Source organism: Taudactylus pleione, unplaced genomic scaffold (genome assembly GCF_031769625.1).
Source record: "Taudactylus pleione unplaced genomic scaffold, aTauple2 ptg000095l, whole genome shotgun sequence".
NCBI classification, from domain to species: domain Eukaryota; kingdom Metazoa; phylum Chordata; class Amphibia; order Anura; family Myobatrachidae; genus Taudactylus; species Taudactylus pleione.
The window spans coordinates 5,927,449-5,948,652 of NW_028284497.1; the positions used below are offsets into that span (position 1 = coordinate 5,927,449).

The window sequence follows — 21,204 nt, forward strand, 5'->3', positions numbered from 1 at the left end:
ACACCACACCTAAAATTACCTGTGCATTAAGGGGTATTACAATTTGGCGTCCGCAAACAGGATCGAGGCAAATTATGATCAACAACATATCAGAACCCTAATCTCCTACATCAACATCAGACCGAAGATTTCTACCTGCGATAAACGCCTCACCCAACAGAAGTAGGCTACCAACGACACCGAGACTTCACCCATTACCATGCCATACTATTTTGGGACCCATGGCTACCGATGTACTGAGGAGATGCACGTACACCAGGTATGAGTACTTTCAAAGAATTTAAAGACAAAATGCAGTCTATGTTTTGGCTATATCCACTGAGCGACGCGCATAGAGCACAGATCTTGCTTGGACAACTGAAAGGGCCTGCATGATGTGAGGTAAAAACGTGATCTGATGCGCAACGCGAAACGGTGGAAGCCAGCTTTAAAAAATTACCCGGCATCTTTGACTCATGAACCTTGTCAGAACTTAAGGGTCGTCTTTATGCTAGAAAACAAAAACCTCAGGAGTGCTTAAGGGAGTTTGCTCTGGGCCTACAGGAAGCCATGTGTACAATCCAAGAAGAGGATGAAACCCTCATCAACTTATTTATTGAAGGGGCGCAAGGAGAAACGACACGCTCCCAATTGAGAATATGGAGACGTCAGAATTGGAATGCTCATTCTCTGAATTTAAGGAGATGTTGCAAATCCTTGGTCTGAACTAGAATGCCGGCCCTGAAGATCACAAATCTTCAGAACATTTAGAAGATGAGAACTTGGGTGAGGTCAGTCAAATCCTGAGACCTGAGCCCCTAACTCCTAAGGGGACAGCCACATAACAAGTACAGTCTGGTCACAATCCGATCGGAGTCCTTACAAGTAAAATCACAGAGTTAATACAAAATATGTCAGAGCTGGGTTGAGAGGTGAAAGAGATCCGACAGGAACAAGCTGGAGCCAGGCACAGAGAATGGCGCCTAGACCATGGTGGGAGAAACTGATCAAACTGGGACATCCCACGAGATTCCGGTCGATGCTCAACAGATCAGTTTGATTCCCAGGGAAGACCTGTATGTAGGCGTTGTGAACAGAGCGGCCACATCGAAAGAAATTGCACCAGTGAAGCTTTAAACAATGAGATCTCGAGGCGAGGAACCTGCCCTCGGGAGGAGTGACGTCAGTAAGTCCATCGTCGCAGGAGTGGTGGCCTCGGTATGTTGGAGAGTGCTCCCACTTGAAGATCCGGGTTAACGGCATAGAGGTGCCGGCTCTCCTGGACACCAGCTCACAAGTGACCACTATCAGATTCACAGAGTTCCTACGGTATTAGGATGAACAAGAATTAGTGACCCCACCGACTACTTGGTTACAGCTACTCGCTAGTAATGGGCAACAAATCAAGTATCGCAGCTATTGGGAAACTGACTTGAATATTGGCAAGGCTAAGCCCACGAGGCAAGGGTGTCATTCTCGAGATGAATGTCCTCAAAAATTGTATATGGGAAAATGCGAAGGAATTTAGGGCCTGATTCAGAGCGTGACGCTATTTGCGCTCGCTCGTTCAGAAAAATGGGGTGGCTATTCAAATGAACCATTCGCTCTTTGCGGTCTGTTCACGCCTCTAGGTCTGAACGATCGAACAAAACATGCGGTCGTTTTTTGGAAAACTACGCCCCCTGGCCGCTCGCATCCTACGTCATGTCCGCTATTTATTAGATTAATAGAGTACATCGACCAGCGTATGAACTGCTCGCTATTCTTGTGGTTGGTTTTTCCTACCGCAATCTTGCGAGCAGTTCTGACTATAAAATAACCCAGTGACGTGGTCAATGACGCTGCTGTTTTAATTATGCACACCCTTAAAACGCCCATTTTGACCTTTAAGCATGCCTGCGTTCTGATCTCCACTCCCCGTTTTCACGTACCTTCCCCCGTTACCATCCACATACGCCTCCTCTTGTCACGCAAAATAGCAGGCATTCGCTATTTAGCGAACAAACGATTTTCGGCCGCACTGACTGGTTCGCGCATGCGTATTACGATCCGTACGCGTGTGCAGTTGGGCAAACATTGCTCGGAACGAACGAGCGGCCACTTACGAGCGGCTCTGAATCAGGCCCTTAGTCAACATCCCTCTGACTTTGGGAAAGCAGAAGTTGTCCATCATCACATCCCCACTGGGACTAATCCACCAATCAAGGAAAGGCATAGGTCCCTACCACCGGCCATGTACCAACCAGTGTAGAGGATGCTCAGCGAGATGAAGGAAGCTGGTGTAATCTGAGAGAGCCACAGCTCATGGGTGGCGCCGCTTGTTATAGTGTTATAGTGAGGAAGAAAGATGGCAGTCTATGATTCTGCATAGATTACCAGAAGCTGAATGCAGTGACGCACAAGGACGCCTATCCACTGCCTAGAATCGAGGAATCCAACGGCACTGAAGACCGCAACATATTTCTCCACTCTGGACTTAACGAGCGGGTATTGGCAGATCCCAATGGCCCCAGAGAATCAGGAGAAGACTGCCTTCACCACGCCAATGGGGCTCTTTGAGACCGAACGGATGCCGTTTGGACTCTGCAATGCCTCAGCCACCTTCATGGAGCATTGCCTTGGACATCGCAATTTCGAGATGGTCCTTTTGTATTTAGATGACGTTATCATCTTCTCCAAGACATGAAGAGCACCTGAAACACCTGGATGAGGTATTTAAACTGCTGATCAAGGTTTGTTTGAAGCTAAAGCCATCAAAGTGTCACTTGCTGAAACTGAAAGTACAATACCTTTGATACATTGTCAGTGCTGTAGGGGTGAAGCCAGATCCTGAGAAGTTTCGAGTGGTGCAAGACTGACCTATACTCAGAACGGTGAAGGATGTTTGTAGCTTCCTAGGCTTTGTCGGCTACTACAGGCGATTTATTGAGAACTTTGCAAGGGTGGCCACACCATTACATAAGCTTCTGTGAGGCAAGTCTGGTCAAGAGAGGTGAAGTACTTCCCTGGTTGTATGGACAGAAGACCAACAAAACTCCTTTGAGCAACTGAAGTTGCCCCTGATTGAGGCCCATCTACTGGCATACCCAGACTATGAGAAGCCCTTCCGAGTCTACACGGATGATAGTCACCGAAGGTTGGGAGCCATGTTGTCCCAGATGCAGGGTGGACGTGAAAGAGTCATCGCTTATGCCAGCTGAGGCTTGCAAAAGACAGAGAGAAACATGACGATAATAGTACATTTAAAATAGAACTTCAAAAATTACCTGGCTGCCACACCTTTTGTCATTATGACCGACAGCAACCCACTGGCACACCTGTCTATTGCCCGCCTGGGAGCCCTATAGCAAAGGTGGATGTCACGCCTGGCCAACTTCCATTATACCGTGACCTACTGAAGCGGTATAATGGAAATGCCGATGCTCTGTCCCACCTGCCTACTGCAAATGTAGCGGGGGAAGAAAGAGACTGGAAGAAGATGTAGAAACCCCTCTAAGAAAGCCTCTGGAAAGCAAGCGACAAGTTGTAACCTCCGACCCTGTGTGTTCAACAACATATCCGAGGCCAGATAATCCTCACACAGACACCCTTGGATTCGACTGGGAAAAGATTCAGAAAAAGAGCCCTGTGCTACGAGAATTAATGGATATCATCTGTTGGAAAAACCAAGCTACAGAGAGCTGATGCTGACCCAGAGTTGATGAAACTGCTTAAACACCAAGATCGCATCAAGCCCAAACAGGGGCTAATCGTCCGAGCCGACCTTGACCCTGGAACGCACCAAAACATTGTTCAAATAGTTGTGCCAAGACAACAAGCCGAGTTCCTGCTCAAGTCCTATCACGACCAATCTGGACATTTCTGAACCCTGAAGACAGAAATTCTTCTAGGTAGGAATGAGAGAGGACATCAAAAAGTGGTGTCGAAGCTGTGTAGCCTATAGCCTCTAAAGGACTCCTGAGGCTAGTCAGAAAGACCCACTACATCCACTAAAAATCCATCGTCCACTGGAAATCATCACCCTTGACCACGTTAAACTTGAGCCCAGTCCAAGCGGGTTTCTATATGCATTGACCATCACTGACCACTACAGCAAGTTCCTGGTAGTTGTCCCAGCAGGTGATCTGCCCACAAAGACTACCGCTGAACTCCTCAAACACTTTGCCCAGCCATATGGGTACTCCGATCGGATCCTGACAGACCAAGACCCATCATTTGAATCACAGTTGTTTCAAGAGCTCTGTACCTTTGTATGGATGTAAGAAGATGCGGATGACTGCCTACCATCCTCAGTGTAATGGCCTGTGTGAAAAGGCATACCAGACTGTCATTGGAATGCTAAGAAGAATCTCTTCGGAAAAACGATCACAGTGGCCTACCCTCTTGCCAGAGCTTGCATACTTGTATAATAACACCGAACACTGCTCCACAGGTTTCACACCTTTCTATCTGATGTTTGTACAGCAGGACAAGCTATCCAAGGACTTAGAGCTGACTCCTGAAGCGGCCAAACCTGCGGCTACCAAAACTGATTGGGTTTGTGAACACAAGCACCGGACAAAGACCGCCAGAGAAATAGTGACAAAGAAAATGGGGACTGCGCATCAACGCCAGGAGGGAAATTATAATTCTGATGCCAGAGCTACCCCCTTGCAAATAGGGGATAAAGTCTGGAAGAGAAAGAATCATCGGTCCAGTAAGTTGGATGGCATATACCTTACAAAGTTGTCAGAGTTCCCGTTGATAACCTCTACGCCTATCAAAGCCAGAGAGAGAGTGATGGACAATTTAGCACAGTACCACATGACCATTTGAAATTATGTACTGCTGAAGTTCCTCCACCACTGAAAAGGGGCTTGCCTGTAGTAGGGAGGCAAAGATCACCCATGGAATGACCCTATAGATCTGTTGCTATTCATGTGCGGGCCTGTGACCACAGGAACAGTGAGTGAGATTGCCGAAGAATATTCACTACCCCTGATTGGTGAAGGAAAAGGGACCAATGTTCCCGCCACTAACCTCTCAGAAGTGAATACGACAGAGTTGATGCCAAGTAGACCAGGGCGATGCAACAAAGGTGTTTTACCACTAAGATAAAGGGCCAAATGTAATAGGGTGAGAGTTTAGAAAGGTGAGAGTTTCTGACACTTTTTAAACTTTGCCAATGTAATAAAGTCCAAAAACAAAGTAACAGAGTGAACTTGCATGTTTTTTTAGACTTAAAAAACTCACGATTTAAAATCTCATTCAGATGTTTTCCCATTTTGAAGATAAAACTCAACCAATGTGAGAGTTTACTGCAAAACTCTCACATTTTCTAAACTCTCACCCTATTACATTTTGGCCCATAGAGTGTAATCTCTTGTCAGCTGTCAGAACCTGTTTATTGTTTGAAAGTATCCAACTGTCTTATTAATGCTAGAAAGGTAGTTTTGAAAAAAATTTTTTAATCAACATGTGTTCTTCCTATAATTGTTACAGCATATCTAACTGGTGATGTTTAGAAACATTGGGCCTGATTCAGACCCACTCGCGAGCGGCTGTCCACTCGCAAATGGGTCGATGGTCTGCACTGAGCATGCGCACGACGGAGGGAGCTCCGTCGTGCGCATGCGCCAGACACGACGAGCGAAGGACTTTCCTTCGCTCGTTGTGTCCGATCAAAGGGGGCGTGCTGTCAATGTTGATTGACAGCACGCCCCCTTTGGTGGGCGTGCCGGGGGCGTGCCTCCCTGATGGGGGCGTTCCCACGGGAACGCCTCCCGTCAGAAGCCGGCCCACTCACATCACTAGTGATGTCAGTGGGAGTGATTTTGGCTCTGATAGAGCCAAAATCACTCCGGAGCTTGCGGTTGAAAACCTCAACCGCAGGCTCCGGCTCGCAATTTCGATGGTCACGATGGACACGACCATCGCGGCCATCAAAATACACGCTCGTATAGCCTGTGGGTGGTGACCCACAGCTATTCGAGCGTCCAGGAGGGCGCTCCATGAAAATGGAGCCCGGCCCTCATTCAGAGCGTGCGCTCTGCTCAGAGCGTACGGCTCTGAATGAGGGCCATTGTTTGCATAAAATTGTTGGTAAAAGCAGATGCCTGGGGACAGGCATCATTCTAGCAGCGAAGTATGTGGCACCCCAGTGTATTTAAATAGGGAGAAAGAGCCCTTACACAGTACACAGTAAGCAATATATATATATATATATATATATATATATAGCTAATCTAGTTGAACAGCAATTTATGTATTTACACTATATTAAATTAATTAATAAAAGGGTTTGTTGTGCTGTTTTGGGCACCATTAGCCCCTGTGCCCCCAGATTGTTAACTGTCCCCCCCCCCAAAGTGAGCTAATGGGCTCTTCTCAACTGCCACAGCTCAGCAATGCTGCAGGGAGTCTTGGAGACAAGAACTCTGCTACTGACAAAAAGAGGGGAGCCATCCCTGTCGACACAAGGGATGTATCCTGGGCATTGTGAGACACTGTGACCAGTGTATGGGTCCGACGGGAACAAGAGCCAGCTCGCGCACAGTAGGGCATGAGTTTATATAAGGTCCAGCGACGGACCGTTGGTGTAGAACGCCTGAGGTAGTTAGGTGGAGCCAACCTCCTGTGTTAAGGTTGCCTTGACTCAGGGACATTGAGGGAACGACATCCGATCCGTGTTAGCCGGAGGGCAGGACCAGGCCGGAGTGTGCTGGCTGATGTAAGGAGGCTGCCGGGGACACTGAAGGAGGAAGCAGTGTCATCTGGACCTCCCAGAAGAAAAAAAATTTTTTTTTCAGGACTTATGGATAGGCCAGCAAGGGATTATACATGATAAGTGACAGCACACTAATAGACTGTCCTATGCTGCTTATTTTGGTATATAGGAAACCTTGATTTCTGTCAGAACATTTCACAGAAGTTAGGCAGAGTCAGGTCTCCTCAGTATCAGCACAGGCTGGGCTTGCAACTTCCCAGTGTCAGTACAGCTATTAAGCAACAGGATCTGAGTAATATAAATATTACTGAGGTACCCATCCCTTCTAACGTGCACCAACGAAAGGTTACTGGCCAGAGACTAAGTGGCTTGAGGGACATTTTGGGGCTTACATAATAGTTAAACCTAGTATGAGAGTAGAGTCATTATATTTGTTGCATATAGAAGTATTAAGGTATTTCGTTAACCCATTTATATCACAGCACAAGAAAGAATCGTTCCAGCTCAAATAAATTTGTGGGTACAAGTGTAACCTTTATTGCGCACAGGGTCTCATTCAGACCCGCTCGCGAGCGCTGTACGCGGAGCCACATGGCCTCCCCTGTAAACGTAACTATGGGGGCGTGCCCAGCATTCTCTGAGATGCTGGGCAGCCACCAGGCACTCAGTATACTGGTGAACAGATGCAATATTCTCCTCCTGCACACCTGCTGTTTTGCATAGCAGAGCAGCGATTTGTGCTCCCTCCAACTACCCCCCCGCCACGGGACACTGAGGCCCGCAGGTGGGACAGCGGGACAGTCGCAGAATACGGGACAGTTGGGAGGTATGTATATGTGAACTATTGTGTTAGGGCAGCACAGACGGTGTAATGGTTAGCATTACTGCCTCACCGCACTGAGGTCATGGGTTCAATTCCCACTACAGCTCTAACTGTGTGGAGTTTGTATATTCTCCCTATGCTTGAGTGGGTTTCTTCCGGGTACTCTGGTTTCCTCCCACACTCCAAAAATATACTGGTAGGTTAATTGGCTCCCAACAAAATTGACCATAGTGTGTATGTTTGTGAGCATGTGGTAGGGAATATAGACTGTAAGCTCCATTGGGGCAGGGACTGATGTGAATGGTAAGATATTCTCTGTAAAGCGCTGCGGAATATGTGTGCGCTATATAAATAACTGGTAATAAATAAATAATGTTAGAAAGTACTAAAGACATATGTGCTGGGTTGATTAGCCCACATGTGCGTTTGCTCTGGATTTTTTGTTTACACATTCAATTGAGATGATTGCAATGGTATTTATATGTGAATTATAGTGTTAAAATGTGCTCTTTCTGGTGATAAAAAATCAAATAACATATGATTCTAACAGGTAAATTTACTAAAGTGAGAGTTTTTAGAAGTGGAGATGTTGCCCGTAGCAACCAATCAGATTCTAGCTATTATCTTCTAGTAGGTGCTAGTTAAATGTTAAGTAGAATGTGATTGGTTGCTATGCAACATTGGTTGCATCTCCACTTCCAAAAACTCTCACTTTAGTAAATATACCTATATCAATGTTGATTCAATGCATTAGATCTCCAAGTATTGCATATCCCGCCGATTGTAGTCTGTGTAATGCACCCTAGACAGCTGCATCTCCTGGTTTAAACCCCAGCTCCATTTATTGACAGCATATTGCACATTGATACATTGTTTTTTATTATTGTTTGCTACATTTAGGTTCATTAAATTGTTTCTATTTTTGTCTACAGCGCTACCTTTGTTTTTCCTTTTTGATGCAAAATGTATTTAGTATTTTTCCCAATTTGTATCAGTGATGAGTCGATGCATCATGCGTAGCTTATTCTGCCCTTTGTAACTATGTAGTATACCCAAGATGGATGCCTCTCCTGGTTACTTTATGAGTAAGTTGAACAATCTGTGGAAGTAATGATTCTGGGCCTGATTCAGAGGTGCATTCAAATCACACGCAATACCGATGCTCATGTAGTCAAGCGATTATGGGCCTGATTCAGACCCGCTCGCAAGCGCTATGGGCTCGCAAGGAGGTCAATGGCCGGCCAGTGCGCATGCGCAAGCCCCGGAGCGATTGAGAAATTCACTTGCTCCGGGGCTGGCTACAAACGGGGCGGCTGTCGATGTTGATCGACAGCTCGCCCCGTTTTGTAGGCAGGGAGGGGGGATGGCTGGACAAACGGCGGCATTCCTGAAGGAACACCTGCCGTTGTGGGCGGCCCTACTGACATCACCAGTGATGTCAGTAGTGAGCTTCCGGCTCTATTAGAGCCAGAAGCTCACTGGGGCTTGTGGCAGACGAGACCCTACCACAAGGGTCTTGTTGCAAGCCCGATGGTCGCGATGGTCGTAACCATCGCGACCATCACCTGGCCGCTCGCAATGGTCACCCACAGCTTAGCGAGCGGCCAGGAGGCCGGTTTTAAAAAAAAAAGCGGCTGCCCTGATTCAGAGTGAGCGTTCGCTTTTTGCGAGTGGCTCTGAATCAGGTCCTATGTGCGCGAAATATTCTGAAAGTCCCCACAGTGCCTGCATTACACTGAGTATGCGCACAAAGGTGATGTTGGGTATGTGAGAGAAGTTATCATAAACAGACAGGCAAAGTAATAGTTCCTGGCAGTAACAGAAAGGTGGCCTGAAGTGAACACACAGTAATCGTTTGGTCTTCTGCACATGCATGGCACTGTGAAAGAGCGCTACAGTGGAAAATATGATATATGTCTCCAAAACCGGATAAATAGCACAACTGTTGGCTTATACAGCACCACTACCAATATACAATCACCGACTGGTGATCTGCATGCTCCACACAAGCTCTGCTCCATGTAAGAAGCTGTCTGTGCAAAACTGTGAGTGTGGCTGTACAATGACATTATATCTCAATAAACCATTCCACTGGTTAAGCACTGGGCTGTTTGATGACTTTGAGGGATCTGCTGTTGTATACTATTACTCTACTATTACCTTAACCAATAGTACACACATATTCATCACTGGTCTTGTGGTATGCAGCACATCACAGCTAATTGAATTGACCCCTTTGAATCTTTTTGAAGAAAAACACTATAAAAAAATATATTATTATAAGGAGTAACATCAGAAGACCTCAGTGTTAGAAAAGTGAAGCCAGCTCCACATTACGGAGCCATGTAACTACTTTGTGACTTCAAATATGTATATTTAGACACAAATGATAATTGAAGTGATTGAACTTGCTCAGACGATTTTAAAACAGAAATGGAAATACAAGTTAATACATTTAAAATAGAGCATACTTCAAAATCCACTTGTTTTCTTAAGGTTTTTAGGGCCATATTTAATAATTTGCCAAAAATCCTCAAAATTACTGCTGAACTAATGAAGTATACTAGGAAAGTATGAAGTTGTAACCAGCAGTTTTCAGAGATATTGCAGCGATAAGAAATGATAATTATTGAGACAAATAATGGTAAATATTTCCCTATATACATAAATGAGTGTCATATGAACAATTTAATAGAAAGAAAAAAAGAAAAGTTGTAATTAATTTGTTGTAATTAATGGAATGGTTCATAGGTGAAAGTATACAGTACTCTTATCATTATCATCCTTCACTTAGATGGTATCATAAGGGTTCCGCAGCGGCTAACAAAGTACATACACAGCTCAGCAGAACAAGAAAACAGGAACTTACAGTACAAGGTATTGCAGGACAAGTACACGATATATAAACATTGCTGCGCAGTGGTCATACCACTCAAATAAGTAGCAAGGTGGCGGAAGTCAAGGGTTAGGTTGGGTTGTAAGGAGTATGGAGTAGATAGTATAAGTATGGGAAGGAAAAGCACATGGGGAAAGAGAGACCTGCTCGTGATGGAAAGGTATATCTGAGTGTCATCAGTATAGAGATGATATTGGAGGCCAAAAGAGCTGATGAGCTCACCTAAAGAGAACTTATAGAGGGAGAATAGGAGAGGTCCAAGAACAGAGCATTGGGGGACACCTACTGTAAGTGGAAGTGGGGAGGAAGTGGAGTCATGAGAGGAGATAGAGAAGAAGTGGTAGGAGGACAGCCAGGAGAGGGCAGTATCACGTAGACCAAGGGAGTGAAGGTTTTACAGGAGGAAAGGGTGGTCCAGTGTGTCAAAAGCACCAGAGAGGATGAGAAGAATAGGCCTTGGACTTTGCAGCAAGAAGGTCATTGGAGAAGATGGGTCTGTAGTTGCAGAGAGTGTTAGGAAGGGTAGGTTTTTAAGAATGGGGGAGACAAAGGCATGCATGATTGCAGAGGGGACAGTGCATGATGAGAGGGAGAGATTGAGGAGGTTGGCAAGATGGGAACAGGCAGAAGGAGAGAGGTAGTGGAGGAGGTCAGAGGGTATAGGATCAATGAGGGAGGTGGAGGGGGAAGACCAGATGAGGGCCATGACTTCATCTCTAGATACAGGGGAAAATATTTCAGAGTTGGTAAAATGGATGGAGAGGGGTAGGCTGGTAAAGGAGGGGGCGGGTGCTGAGGGTCTGGTGGGATATGATGTCTTGAAGTATGGAGTCAGTTTTAGAAGCTAAATAGGTGGCAGTCAGGGGCAGAGATTGAGGAGACAAGACAAGGAGGGGGTGAGCAGAGAAGGGAGTTGAAGGTGGCGGAGAGATACTGGGGGTTTGGGGAATAGAAGGAGATGAGGTTATTGAAATATGACTCCTTAGAGATGGAAAAGGCAGCACTGAAGGATGAGAGCATAAATTTGAAATGGAGGAAATCTGCCTTAGAGCATGATTTCCTCCACTGTTTCTCAGTGGTACATGAACATTTACAGTACATATACAGTACTTTTACAGATGTGCATTACTCTCTCTGTTCATGTATCCATAAAATGTTCTCATGTTACATGCAGTGCAGGACAATGGAGACATGGGGGCTCATACTTAGGGCCGTATTCAATTAGAAGCAAAAAGCTGAGATCCACGAAAAAGTATTGGCGATTGCAACTTTTCACCTGTCAGAAAAATATCTCTGTATTCAATTCCATCCGCGTTTCACGTACGTGGAAAGTCAATGTAATGTAATAGGTAAAAAAGATTCGCCTCTGAATAGCAGGAGTAAAGAAGTGCAACATTTTTGTTTGGGGTGTAAAGGTGGAGAAACCACTCAGCCACCAATGGGCAACTGCGTCAAAAAATTCCTGGAAAAAACTTAAGAACACCTCAAAAAAGTACTTTGAATTTGGGGGCGAAAAAGCACAAAGTGAGGGGACAAGTTCGCAAACTAGCGAAATAAGGTTCTGGGGGTGCTCTAAGAAGGGGTCAAGTGGTTTGGGGATTGCAGGTGCATTTAAACTTCACTTTAGAGGCATTAAAAGATGCTTGCACCCATTTTCAGGTACCCCAAATTTGCCTGGACTACTTATTTTCTCCAAGAAATACTGCTTTATGCCATTCTTCACCACTTGTGCAAAGACGCTAATTAGAGGCTATTGTACCGACTTAAGTACCCCAAATAGTTTTATTAGGGCTAATCGGGCACTACTACATTGATCCCCAATGTTTCTGCATCTTTTTGGGAGGTGCAGGCTGATTTCCCCGATTTCACGTCTTTTGGAATTGAATAGGGCGAATAGCGGGGCGCGCACGATAAGTTTCTGTGGCTAAAATACACGATGGTGGCGAAAAGTACGGCATGCAAAACTTTATCGGAGGGTGCAAAACTAATTGAATACCGCCCTTAGTTGGTATGTTTACCTTACATTATGCAAATTTGGACTGCACACGCTCACCAAAAAAGTGCACGCTCTTATGTCTGCAGATTTGGTGATCGCTCCTCAATATGCTTGGAGAGGTGGGTTAGGGAAACACTGTAAGTGTAAAAGTGAGTACATTATTTGCTATGATCCATACCAGCATGGAGATTCATATGGGCCTGGTAGTAGATGCATCAATTACGTGAGCCTGAGAGCTGATGTAAGTTCAAGTTGATGATGATAATGATTGCTAGCACTAGCACATCTGATTAGGTCATTAGGTCATTGTGAATTCAGCTCTTAGGCTGGTGGTTGGGTTCTTCATTATTTGTGTATATATTATACGATTTTGTGAGTGTATTTTTAAATTATTTTCTAACTAATTTAATACATAAGCGAGTACGAACATTATACCTGATGTACTATAGGGGATTTTTATTTAAATAAAACCTACAATAATAGTGAATGCGATTTTTCCCATCAATCCAAAATAAACGTTTCTTGTGCTTATGAGCTGGTTTGTGTAAAAATATCTCGGTGTAGCTTTCCCTAATTTAAGTCTGGACCATAAGCTGGTGGTGCACAACTAGATGCATCTTGTAACTCAACATATTGGTGTAAATTGTGGGACTGAACAACACAGAGTGGTAGCAGGAGAAGTGTCACAATATTGGGCAGTAAATAGTTTCAGACGTTACACATTGTTATTAGGACAACAACTACAGCATATCAGTGTATGTTCACCTACTTTTATGGTGGAACACATACAAGTACACACCCACTGAGTAGGTTTAAGCTACATCTGTCTAGGGATGGCCATTGGTGAGGTGTCCATTGATGGTCACCATCATTGGGCCATCGGTGATTACCATCGATAGCACAAAAACCATATTTGGTTTGCACCCCCTCGATGGACACCGCTGCTGGTGGCACGGCGGGCAGCTAGCCAATCAAAATCGGGGGTGGGGCTTATTGGGCACCGGGAGGGGGGGTTAAGCTCTGTCCTGAGAAGGGGAAAAAAAAACATTGGCTCCCTCTTATCCATCAATGGCAGAGAACCATTATCTGAAATCTTATGATAGTTTTCCTCCTGTTTCTCCATGATATTCTCTTGTTATTTTACATTTAGTCGCTGGATTTTATTAAACACTTGCTAGTTTATCTGTCCTTCCTTGAATTTTTTTTCCGCCTCAAAAGGAAGCTTGTCTGTCTCTTTTCACTTTATGCTGTACTGTATCAGCTCCCAGTAGAGAGGATGGGAGGAAATAGTTACAATATTTCATGAGCTATCAAGCGTGACACTGCATTATTGCACAATATATACAGTAGTAAACACATACCTACAGAGACTAACTTCTAAAAGTTGCATAACTTGGTACACACATTCATGTATACACACAGATACAAACATGCAGGTTTATATAGAATATATTATAGTCTGAAATCACACAAAATAATTTTGTGCATATATGTTTATCAAGACAGTTTCACTAAGTAAGTAATAAAAATAGACTATTTTAACCCATTGACTGCAGAGAACAAATGATGCCTGTCCTATGGATCTACAACAAGACCGTGGATATACAACAAGACTATGGGGCCTATTCATCATCGGAGGCCTTATGGTGCGGGGACAGCTGCTCCGAAAAGCTGCTGCCCCCTTGGTTAGTATCGCAGCTACAGAAGTAGCTGCGTGACTTACCTCCTCCCCGTCGGCACGGCTACGCATGCGTGACCTGTGCACTGCCGCTGGGGTGTCCATGAGATAGCGGTGGAGGGATTCGCTCAGATCCCTCTTTGCATCCCTGGAACTCCTTCCCATAGGAAGGTCCGAGAGCAAGCGCTGCCTGAAAATGGTGCATGTTCTCCTGAGCAAACTTTCAGTTTTCGGAGTTTGCTGAACATCAGGGGGTCCTATCGGACCCCTGATGATAAATGGCCCGGTAACTATAATATGCGGAAACTAGTGTTTGCGCATGGTTACCGGGCCATTTATCGATGATGAATAGGCCCCTGTGAGAGCCCCACTCGTCCTCTGCAGCGAGGGGCAAAAGAAAAAAAAATAAATTTCCATATCCCCCACTGGTCCTACCTCTGTTGCTAGGCCTGACCGGAAATTTATGTTACTTAATAAGGAAATAAATACATAAAGCCTGTAAAATGATTGCCACTTTAAAAATACGAGGAGATTCGCATATATCCCCGCAGCAGCTGAAGATCGCAAGCTATTACATTTAGCCCGATATCTACTGATCACAATGATAACCATATATTAGCCCAATGCACTACAGATAATGTAGTCCAGTCATGGGGGATAATCTCCCCCAACCTGACGATAATGTAGTCCAGTCATGGGGGATAATCTCCCCCAACCTGACCACATATAATTAAGGGGCACCCATTTTAGAAAGAGGAGGGGTTCCCTCTGTCAAATGTTGGGGCCCCTTAGTACTTATTGTCAGGCAATGCTATCCCATGCTACGGAAATGTAAGTTTTCTGTATATGTGGGTGAGGGCACTACGTGCCCTAGTATTAACCCCCTCATACTGACAGCTGCAACCGAGTGGACACCCATATTTGACAGTGGGGAGTCCCCACTTCAAAGCATGTGGTCCACTAGTAGCTATTGTCTGGTGATCACATAGACGATTCCCGTATATGGGTGGGAGGGCAATATTTTTTTGCACCCTTAGCAGCTACTATCTGGTGATCAACCGTGATCACCAGACAATATTGCCCATGGCTACGGAAAAAAATAGTTTTCCATAAATGGGAAATGGGCACATTGTGCCCTATCTCCCCCATACTAACCTGCACACACATAGCACACCCTGTTTTGAATGAGGGGAGTCTCCTCTTAGTACAGTAGTTATTGTCTAGTGATCTCCACACAATAACTGAAACAGTATACAAAAAAAATTTTCTTCAATAGATGAGAGGAATCTAAAGCCCAAATTTCTCCCATCTTCTGTCGCCCCTAATGCTGTAGGTTGTCTAGTTTATAAAATGATAGACATTGCTGTACTATCATATTCTTCCAACACATAGGAAACATTTAAATCAAAACAGCGAAAGTTTTAAAAATAAATAAAAAAAATTCCGAATATACACAATAGAATCCTGCTTTTTACTATTTTGGAAAGGTGCATTATTGATGAAACTAGAACCACAAAGTATTTTTTAATGGTGGTTATAAAATGAAAGAAAATCACATTGGCTTTGGGTTCCTTTCTTGACATTTGAATAAAAAAAGTGTATTGGCCATTTGGATTCCATTTGTTTTTATTTAATGATTGAGTATAAATACACTAATGGCATTTTCTGAAAAACACAAGGTATACATTTTGTGGGTAGTGCATAAAAAAATAATTAATATTTTTGTTGGAATGTGACGAGTGCAAATGTGAAAAAATGACCTCAGCACAAGGATGAGAAAACCCTCAGCAATGACAGCGTTATTAGGCACTAAAATGTGACTGTTACCTTGACCACAGGATGTCCCCCAGGTGAAGCCTTCACTGCCCCTCGACTACCTTCTGTTTCATAATGAGCTCGATGATGGGTTCTTGGTTGTACCTCTATTCTTAGTTCTAGACCCTCATACTGGCAGGGCAAAGGCCAGTCGAGAGGCGGTAGAGACGATGACCTGAATAACAACAACAAAACAATTTTGCTTTGGTATAAATATCATTGAAAAAAAATAATATTCCTTTTAAATTAAAACCTACTACAACAATAGTCCATATAATCACTTGACTCTCTATGGCGGCCAATGTTTCCAGGACCAAACTTAGGAAAACACAGAGGCCAAGTGACTATGGAAGGACTTTAATGCTATGTTGTACTAATGCAACATTTAGTCAGATAAGCTTTTTAATTATTTGATTAATGTTTGAGTTTAATCCTATTATTAAAATTTATGCAAAATATTACTGTATGAGGTGGTACCAATCTTATTCTTAGGTTTAGTACTAGGTCTTGTACTAGAAACATTGGCCACCATAGAGATCCCAGTTCTCTGAGGTACCAATGCTAACCACTGTGCACACTGCATTATAGGAATTATTTGCTATGAATCTTACCAGGCTGCATTGCACTCTCTCCCTTGTTTGTTTTGGATCTAAATAGAGTAAATATATTGAATTCTCTCACAGGTACATGCATTTGTATTAACCTAATTGCTACTTATTTTATATATATAAAAAAAGACCCAAGGTTAACAAATTCAACATTTTTAGAGCTCTTTTTGTGTTAATGCATAGGAAAGTAAACAAAACACAGAGATACTACCAATTTACCTTAGCAGAGTGGAGGGGACTAATCCTCCCTGATACACAACACATACTAACAGTTAGACGGACCGACTAAACTGTGTAATTATCCAGTCAGAATTATGGATACCATTTATTGTGTTAAACATATCCCAGAACTAGTTGTGTACAAACAATACCGTCGCACAGGGAGCAGGGCCATGGTGGTGGCTCCGTCAATGCCCCACAGCACCTGCATGTGGCTTGCAGGATGCCTGCAGCAAGTAGAGCTAATGCAGAGCCAAGTGGAGCTTCCAAAGGAAGCTCCGGGTAAGGACCCTGTAGCCTGTGGAGCTGTCCAGAGTGTTCTTAGGATGCTTCGGACTGTGCTCTCCTTCCAGGAGATGGCATGATGTTGTGACAACACAGGTTTAAGGGGCGGGTCCAGCACAGGGTAGCATAAAGCCCTGCTACGGCACTGCTATCAGTGCACTCTTAGTGTGTTCATGTTTGTAATATATTTTGCAGCCGCTGTGTTTATGCTAGTGTAGAATATTATATATAATGTACACTAGCAGTTGTGCCCTGGCTTTTTTTGTTGTGTTTTTGTTTTTTCTCTGTCCCTCTTCTCATCACTTTATCCCACCTCTCTCCTTATCTCTGTCTCCCCTCCTATGACTTTCTCCCACCTCTCTCCTTCTCTCTGTGCCCCCCCATCACTTTCATACTCCTCTCTCCTTCTCCCTCCCATCACTTTCTCCCACCTCTCTCCTTCTCCCTCTGTCCACCTTCCCATCACTTTCTTCCACCTCTCTCCTTCTCTGTATGTACCCCCTTCCATCACTTTCTCCCACCTCTTTTCTTCTTTTTATATCCCCTCCTCCCATCACTTTCTCCCACCTCTCTCCTTCTCTCTATGTCCCCCCTCCTATCAATTTCTCCCACCTCTCTCCTTCTCTCTAAGTCCCCCCTCCCATCACTTTCTCCCACGTCTCTCCTTCTCTTTATGCTCCTCATCACTTTCTCCCACCTCTCTACTGCTTTCTCTGCCCCCCCTCCCATCACTTTCTCCCACCTCTCTCCTTCTCTTTATGTCCTCCCTTCCATCACTTTCTCCCCCTGTCTCCTTCTTAATCTGTCCCCCCTCCCATCACTTTCTTTTATCTCTCTCCTTCTCTCTTTGTCCCCCCTCCCCTCGCTTTCTCCCACCTCTTTCCTTCTCGCTCTCTCTCTCCCTCGCATCACTTTCTCCCACTTCTCTTGCTCTCTCTGTCTCCCCTCACATCACTTTCTCTTACTTCTCTCCTTCTCTCTCCCTCTCCCCCTTCCATCACTTTCTCCCACCTCTCTTCCTTCTCTCTGTCCCCCCCTCCATCACTTTCTCCCACCTCTCTTCCTTCTCTCTGTCCCCCCCTCCATCACTTTCTCCCACCTCTCTTCCTTCTCTCTGTCCCCCCCTCGATCACTTTCTCCCACCTCTTTCCTTCTCTCTCTGCCTCCCTCCTCCCATCACTTTTTCCCACCTCTTTCTCTCTCAGTGCTCCCTGTCCATCACTCTCTCTTACCTCTTTCCTTCTCTCTCTGTCCCCCCTCCCAACACTTTCTCCCATCTCTCTTCTCTCTGTCCTCCCTCCCATCACTTTCTCCCACCTCACTCCTTCTCTCACTGTACCCCCTTCCATCACTTTCTCCCACCTTCTCTCTCTGTCCCTCCTTCCATCACTTTCTCCCACCTCACTCCTTCTCTCACTGTACCCCCTTCCATCACTTTCTCCCACCTCCCTCTGCCTCTCTCTGACTCCCCCTCCCCTGACTTTCTCCCACCTCTCTACTTCTCTCTCTGTCCCCCCTCCCATTACTTTCTCCAATCTTCTTCTGGCTCTGCCCTCCCCTCACTTTCTCCTAAAGGGATTCCCTGTTCTGCCTATGTGATCCGCAATCTGATCTGCGGAATGGCGTCCACCGATGACCAGCAATTCATCGGTAGATCAGAGAAAAAATGCTTGTTAAAAATCTGACTTGCTGATACCGACTATTTTGTGGTCAGGATAAGCAGGTAGGGGAAAACCAACCAGTTCTCCCGAGCCAGCCGTCGGCAGCCCCAATCTCTTGTAGATGTATGGGGGCCTTAACTCTCTCCTTCTCTCTCTGTCCAACCCTCTCCTCATTTTTTCACATCTCTTGCCTTCTCTCTCTGCTTCCCTCCCCTCACTTTTCTCATCCTTCTCCTTCTTTCTCAGTCTCCCCCTCTGCCATCATGTATAAAAGGTGGACGTGGGCATGGTTGATGGGACAGTGTTCATGAGCATGTTCCTGGGTGAGGGGATGTGTTCATGGATGAACAGGGTGTCCTAGAGCATGTTTCTGTTGCAATGACATGCTGTATGCAGAGAGGAAAGAAGTGACAGACACAGTATGTTTTGCTAATGTTTATATAGTACTGGTTAGAATCATTATATGGTGTGTGTTGTAAATAGTATTTGTGGATAAAAGAATCACATAACTGATTAGTGCGTTAGTGGGGGCGTGTCAGGTGGGGGCATGTCTTACTCCGCTTTAATTCCCTACTTTGTAAAATATTCAGCAGCAGTGATACAGCAGTGCAGATCATGATTAAATATTGTTAAAGCTTGGCAGCATGTGTGCTCATTAGGTGTGACATGTAAGGAAACAGCATGGCATAATTCATTCATTAATTTCAGCAGCTAATTTGATATATATATGTATAGATATATACAGTCTGACTCTTTGTCATTACCTGAAAACTGGGCTTTGCCCTCCAACTCTTGCTTTGGACCAGGCCAAAGCTGAAGGCACAGCTAAATAATCCATTCCTACATTTTCTTTTCTGTTCTGTGAGAACATTGCGGTATTCTCATCACTTGTGCACACAGGTGCTGCTGATGAAAAGGTTTTCACAGGGCTTGTGGCTTCCTCAGACCTAACAGGTGCTACACTTTGTTCTGCTGAGGTTCTTCTGGCCTTTTGTGGAATGTTATCTCCTCTTTCCAGTGAAGTTGATATGGTTTGTTGGCTATGCTCAGAGGGTTTGGGGGAAACCTCTGCTTCTGAAGTCAGGTTTTCATCCCCCAAGCTTCCCCTGCGTGAGGGAGAAGGGGAAGGTGAGCTGGTTTGGTGGATACCATCTTCATTTGAATTTGAGTACCTCCTCTTACCGCAAGGTGAGGTAGGCCTTGAAATGTGACCTGACGGATATGGTGACAATAACTCTTCACGGGATGAATGTGGAGGACCTGAAATTGGGCCAGTTGGCCAAAATTCATCATTGTGACCACCCCAAGGTTTTGGGGAGCCCCTTGGAGAACCAAGTGGAGAAGCAAGTGTGAATCGCGATGCAGCTTCATTTAGCTCTCTTTCAACTTCTTCACACATTTGTCCCAGAGAATCACAAGAAGAAGCCTCAGAGGAAAGAAAACTCCACGAGGAATGGCTACTTGCTGGGCTAGGGCTAAGGAAAGAATCCCTGTAACAAAATGGATCTGGAGGGAGAAATAGTTGATCACGTTGTGGTCTGTCATCCCAAATATCACTCCTACCTTGCTCTTCCTGTTCTCCATCACTATTTGTAGGTGAATCACTTGTGATACGTATACTAGGACATTCAAGGAAACGTGATCCCCCTAGTGGAATGAAACGGGATGGCTGGCTGATGAATGTTCCATTTAGATCATGATCTGAGGCACGTCTGGGAGGTGGTGAGTGCATGCCTGCCCTAGTAATACATCCCATTCCACCACCTACTTCACCAGTGACACAGCTATTGGGTGGATTAAGGGTCAGGGTGTTTGCGGTCACATCATTGTCTAGCAAATGGTCATCAGATTCCAGATCTGCAATGACATGATAAAAACATCAAAGTTAAAAATAAAAACATTTCAAACTTGAAATCTGAGCTCAGCTTGACACTTGCAGTCCTAGGGGTAAATATACTAAAGTGAGAGTTTTTAGAAGTTGAGATGTTGCCCATAGCAACCAATCAGATTCCACTTAACATTTAACTATCACCTTCTAGAAGATAATAGCTAGAATCTGAATGATTGCTATCTGCAACATCTCCACTTCTAAAAACTCTCACTTTGGTAAATTTACCCCCTATAGTAGTTTCCAATTAGCCTTGCCTGACCGGGAACATTTTATAAATTGCTGTACATAGCAGAATATTTGTGACTGCCTGTGTCATATACATTTTACAGTCTGTAGAAATATAGACTTCTGAAATGAAATACTAATTGCTGGAGATTCTTCTTACTTTACTTGCATATACTGTAATAACAGAATTGGCCTATCTCTTTTGATGTTCAGAGGCTAAAATAAAACCCACAGCTGTGCATGTATTAGGACAAAGAGTTCTGTGTTCTGAGATGTAAAAAGTATGATTGACAGTTTATTTTCACATGATATCACAAGAAACCAAATATAGATTACTGAGCTCTATTTCCTGGGAGCATACGATGCTCCTCACTACACGAATACGGGAAGAACTCTCACCCATTTACAGAGATAATGTCTCA

At 44.6% G+C, this 21,204-nt stretch overlaps 1 protein-coding gene across 1 annotated transcript in view; it reads right to left on the bottom strand.

Moving 5' to 3' along the window:
- The window catches only part of NFATC4 (nuclear factor of activated T cells 4), an 80,271-nt gene that overhangs the window by 30,120 nt on the left and 28,947 nt on the right, over nucleotides 1–21,204 (bottom strand). Inside the window, exons 2-3 of the mRNA XM_088470210.1 lie at nucleotides 19,431–20,523; nucleotides 15,906–16,068 (exon numbers count right to left, since the gene is read on the bottom strand). Coding sequence (XP_088326336.1) covers nucleotides 15,906–16,068; nucleotides 19,431–20,523 — 1,256 coding nt within the window. The remainder of the gene's footprint in view (nucleotides 1–15,905; nucleotides 16,069–19,430; nucleotides 20,524–21,204) is intronic.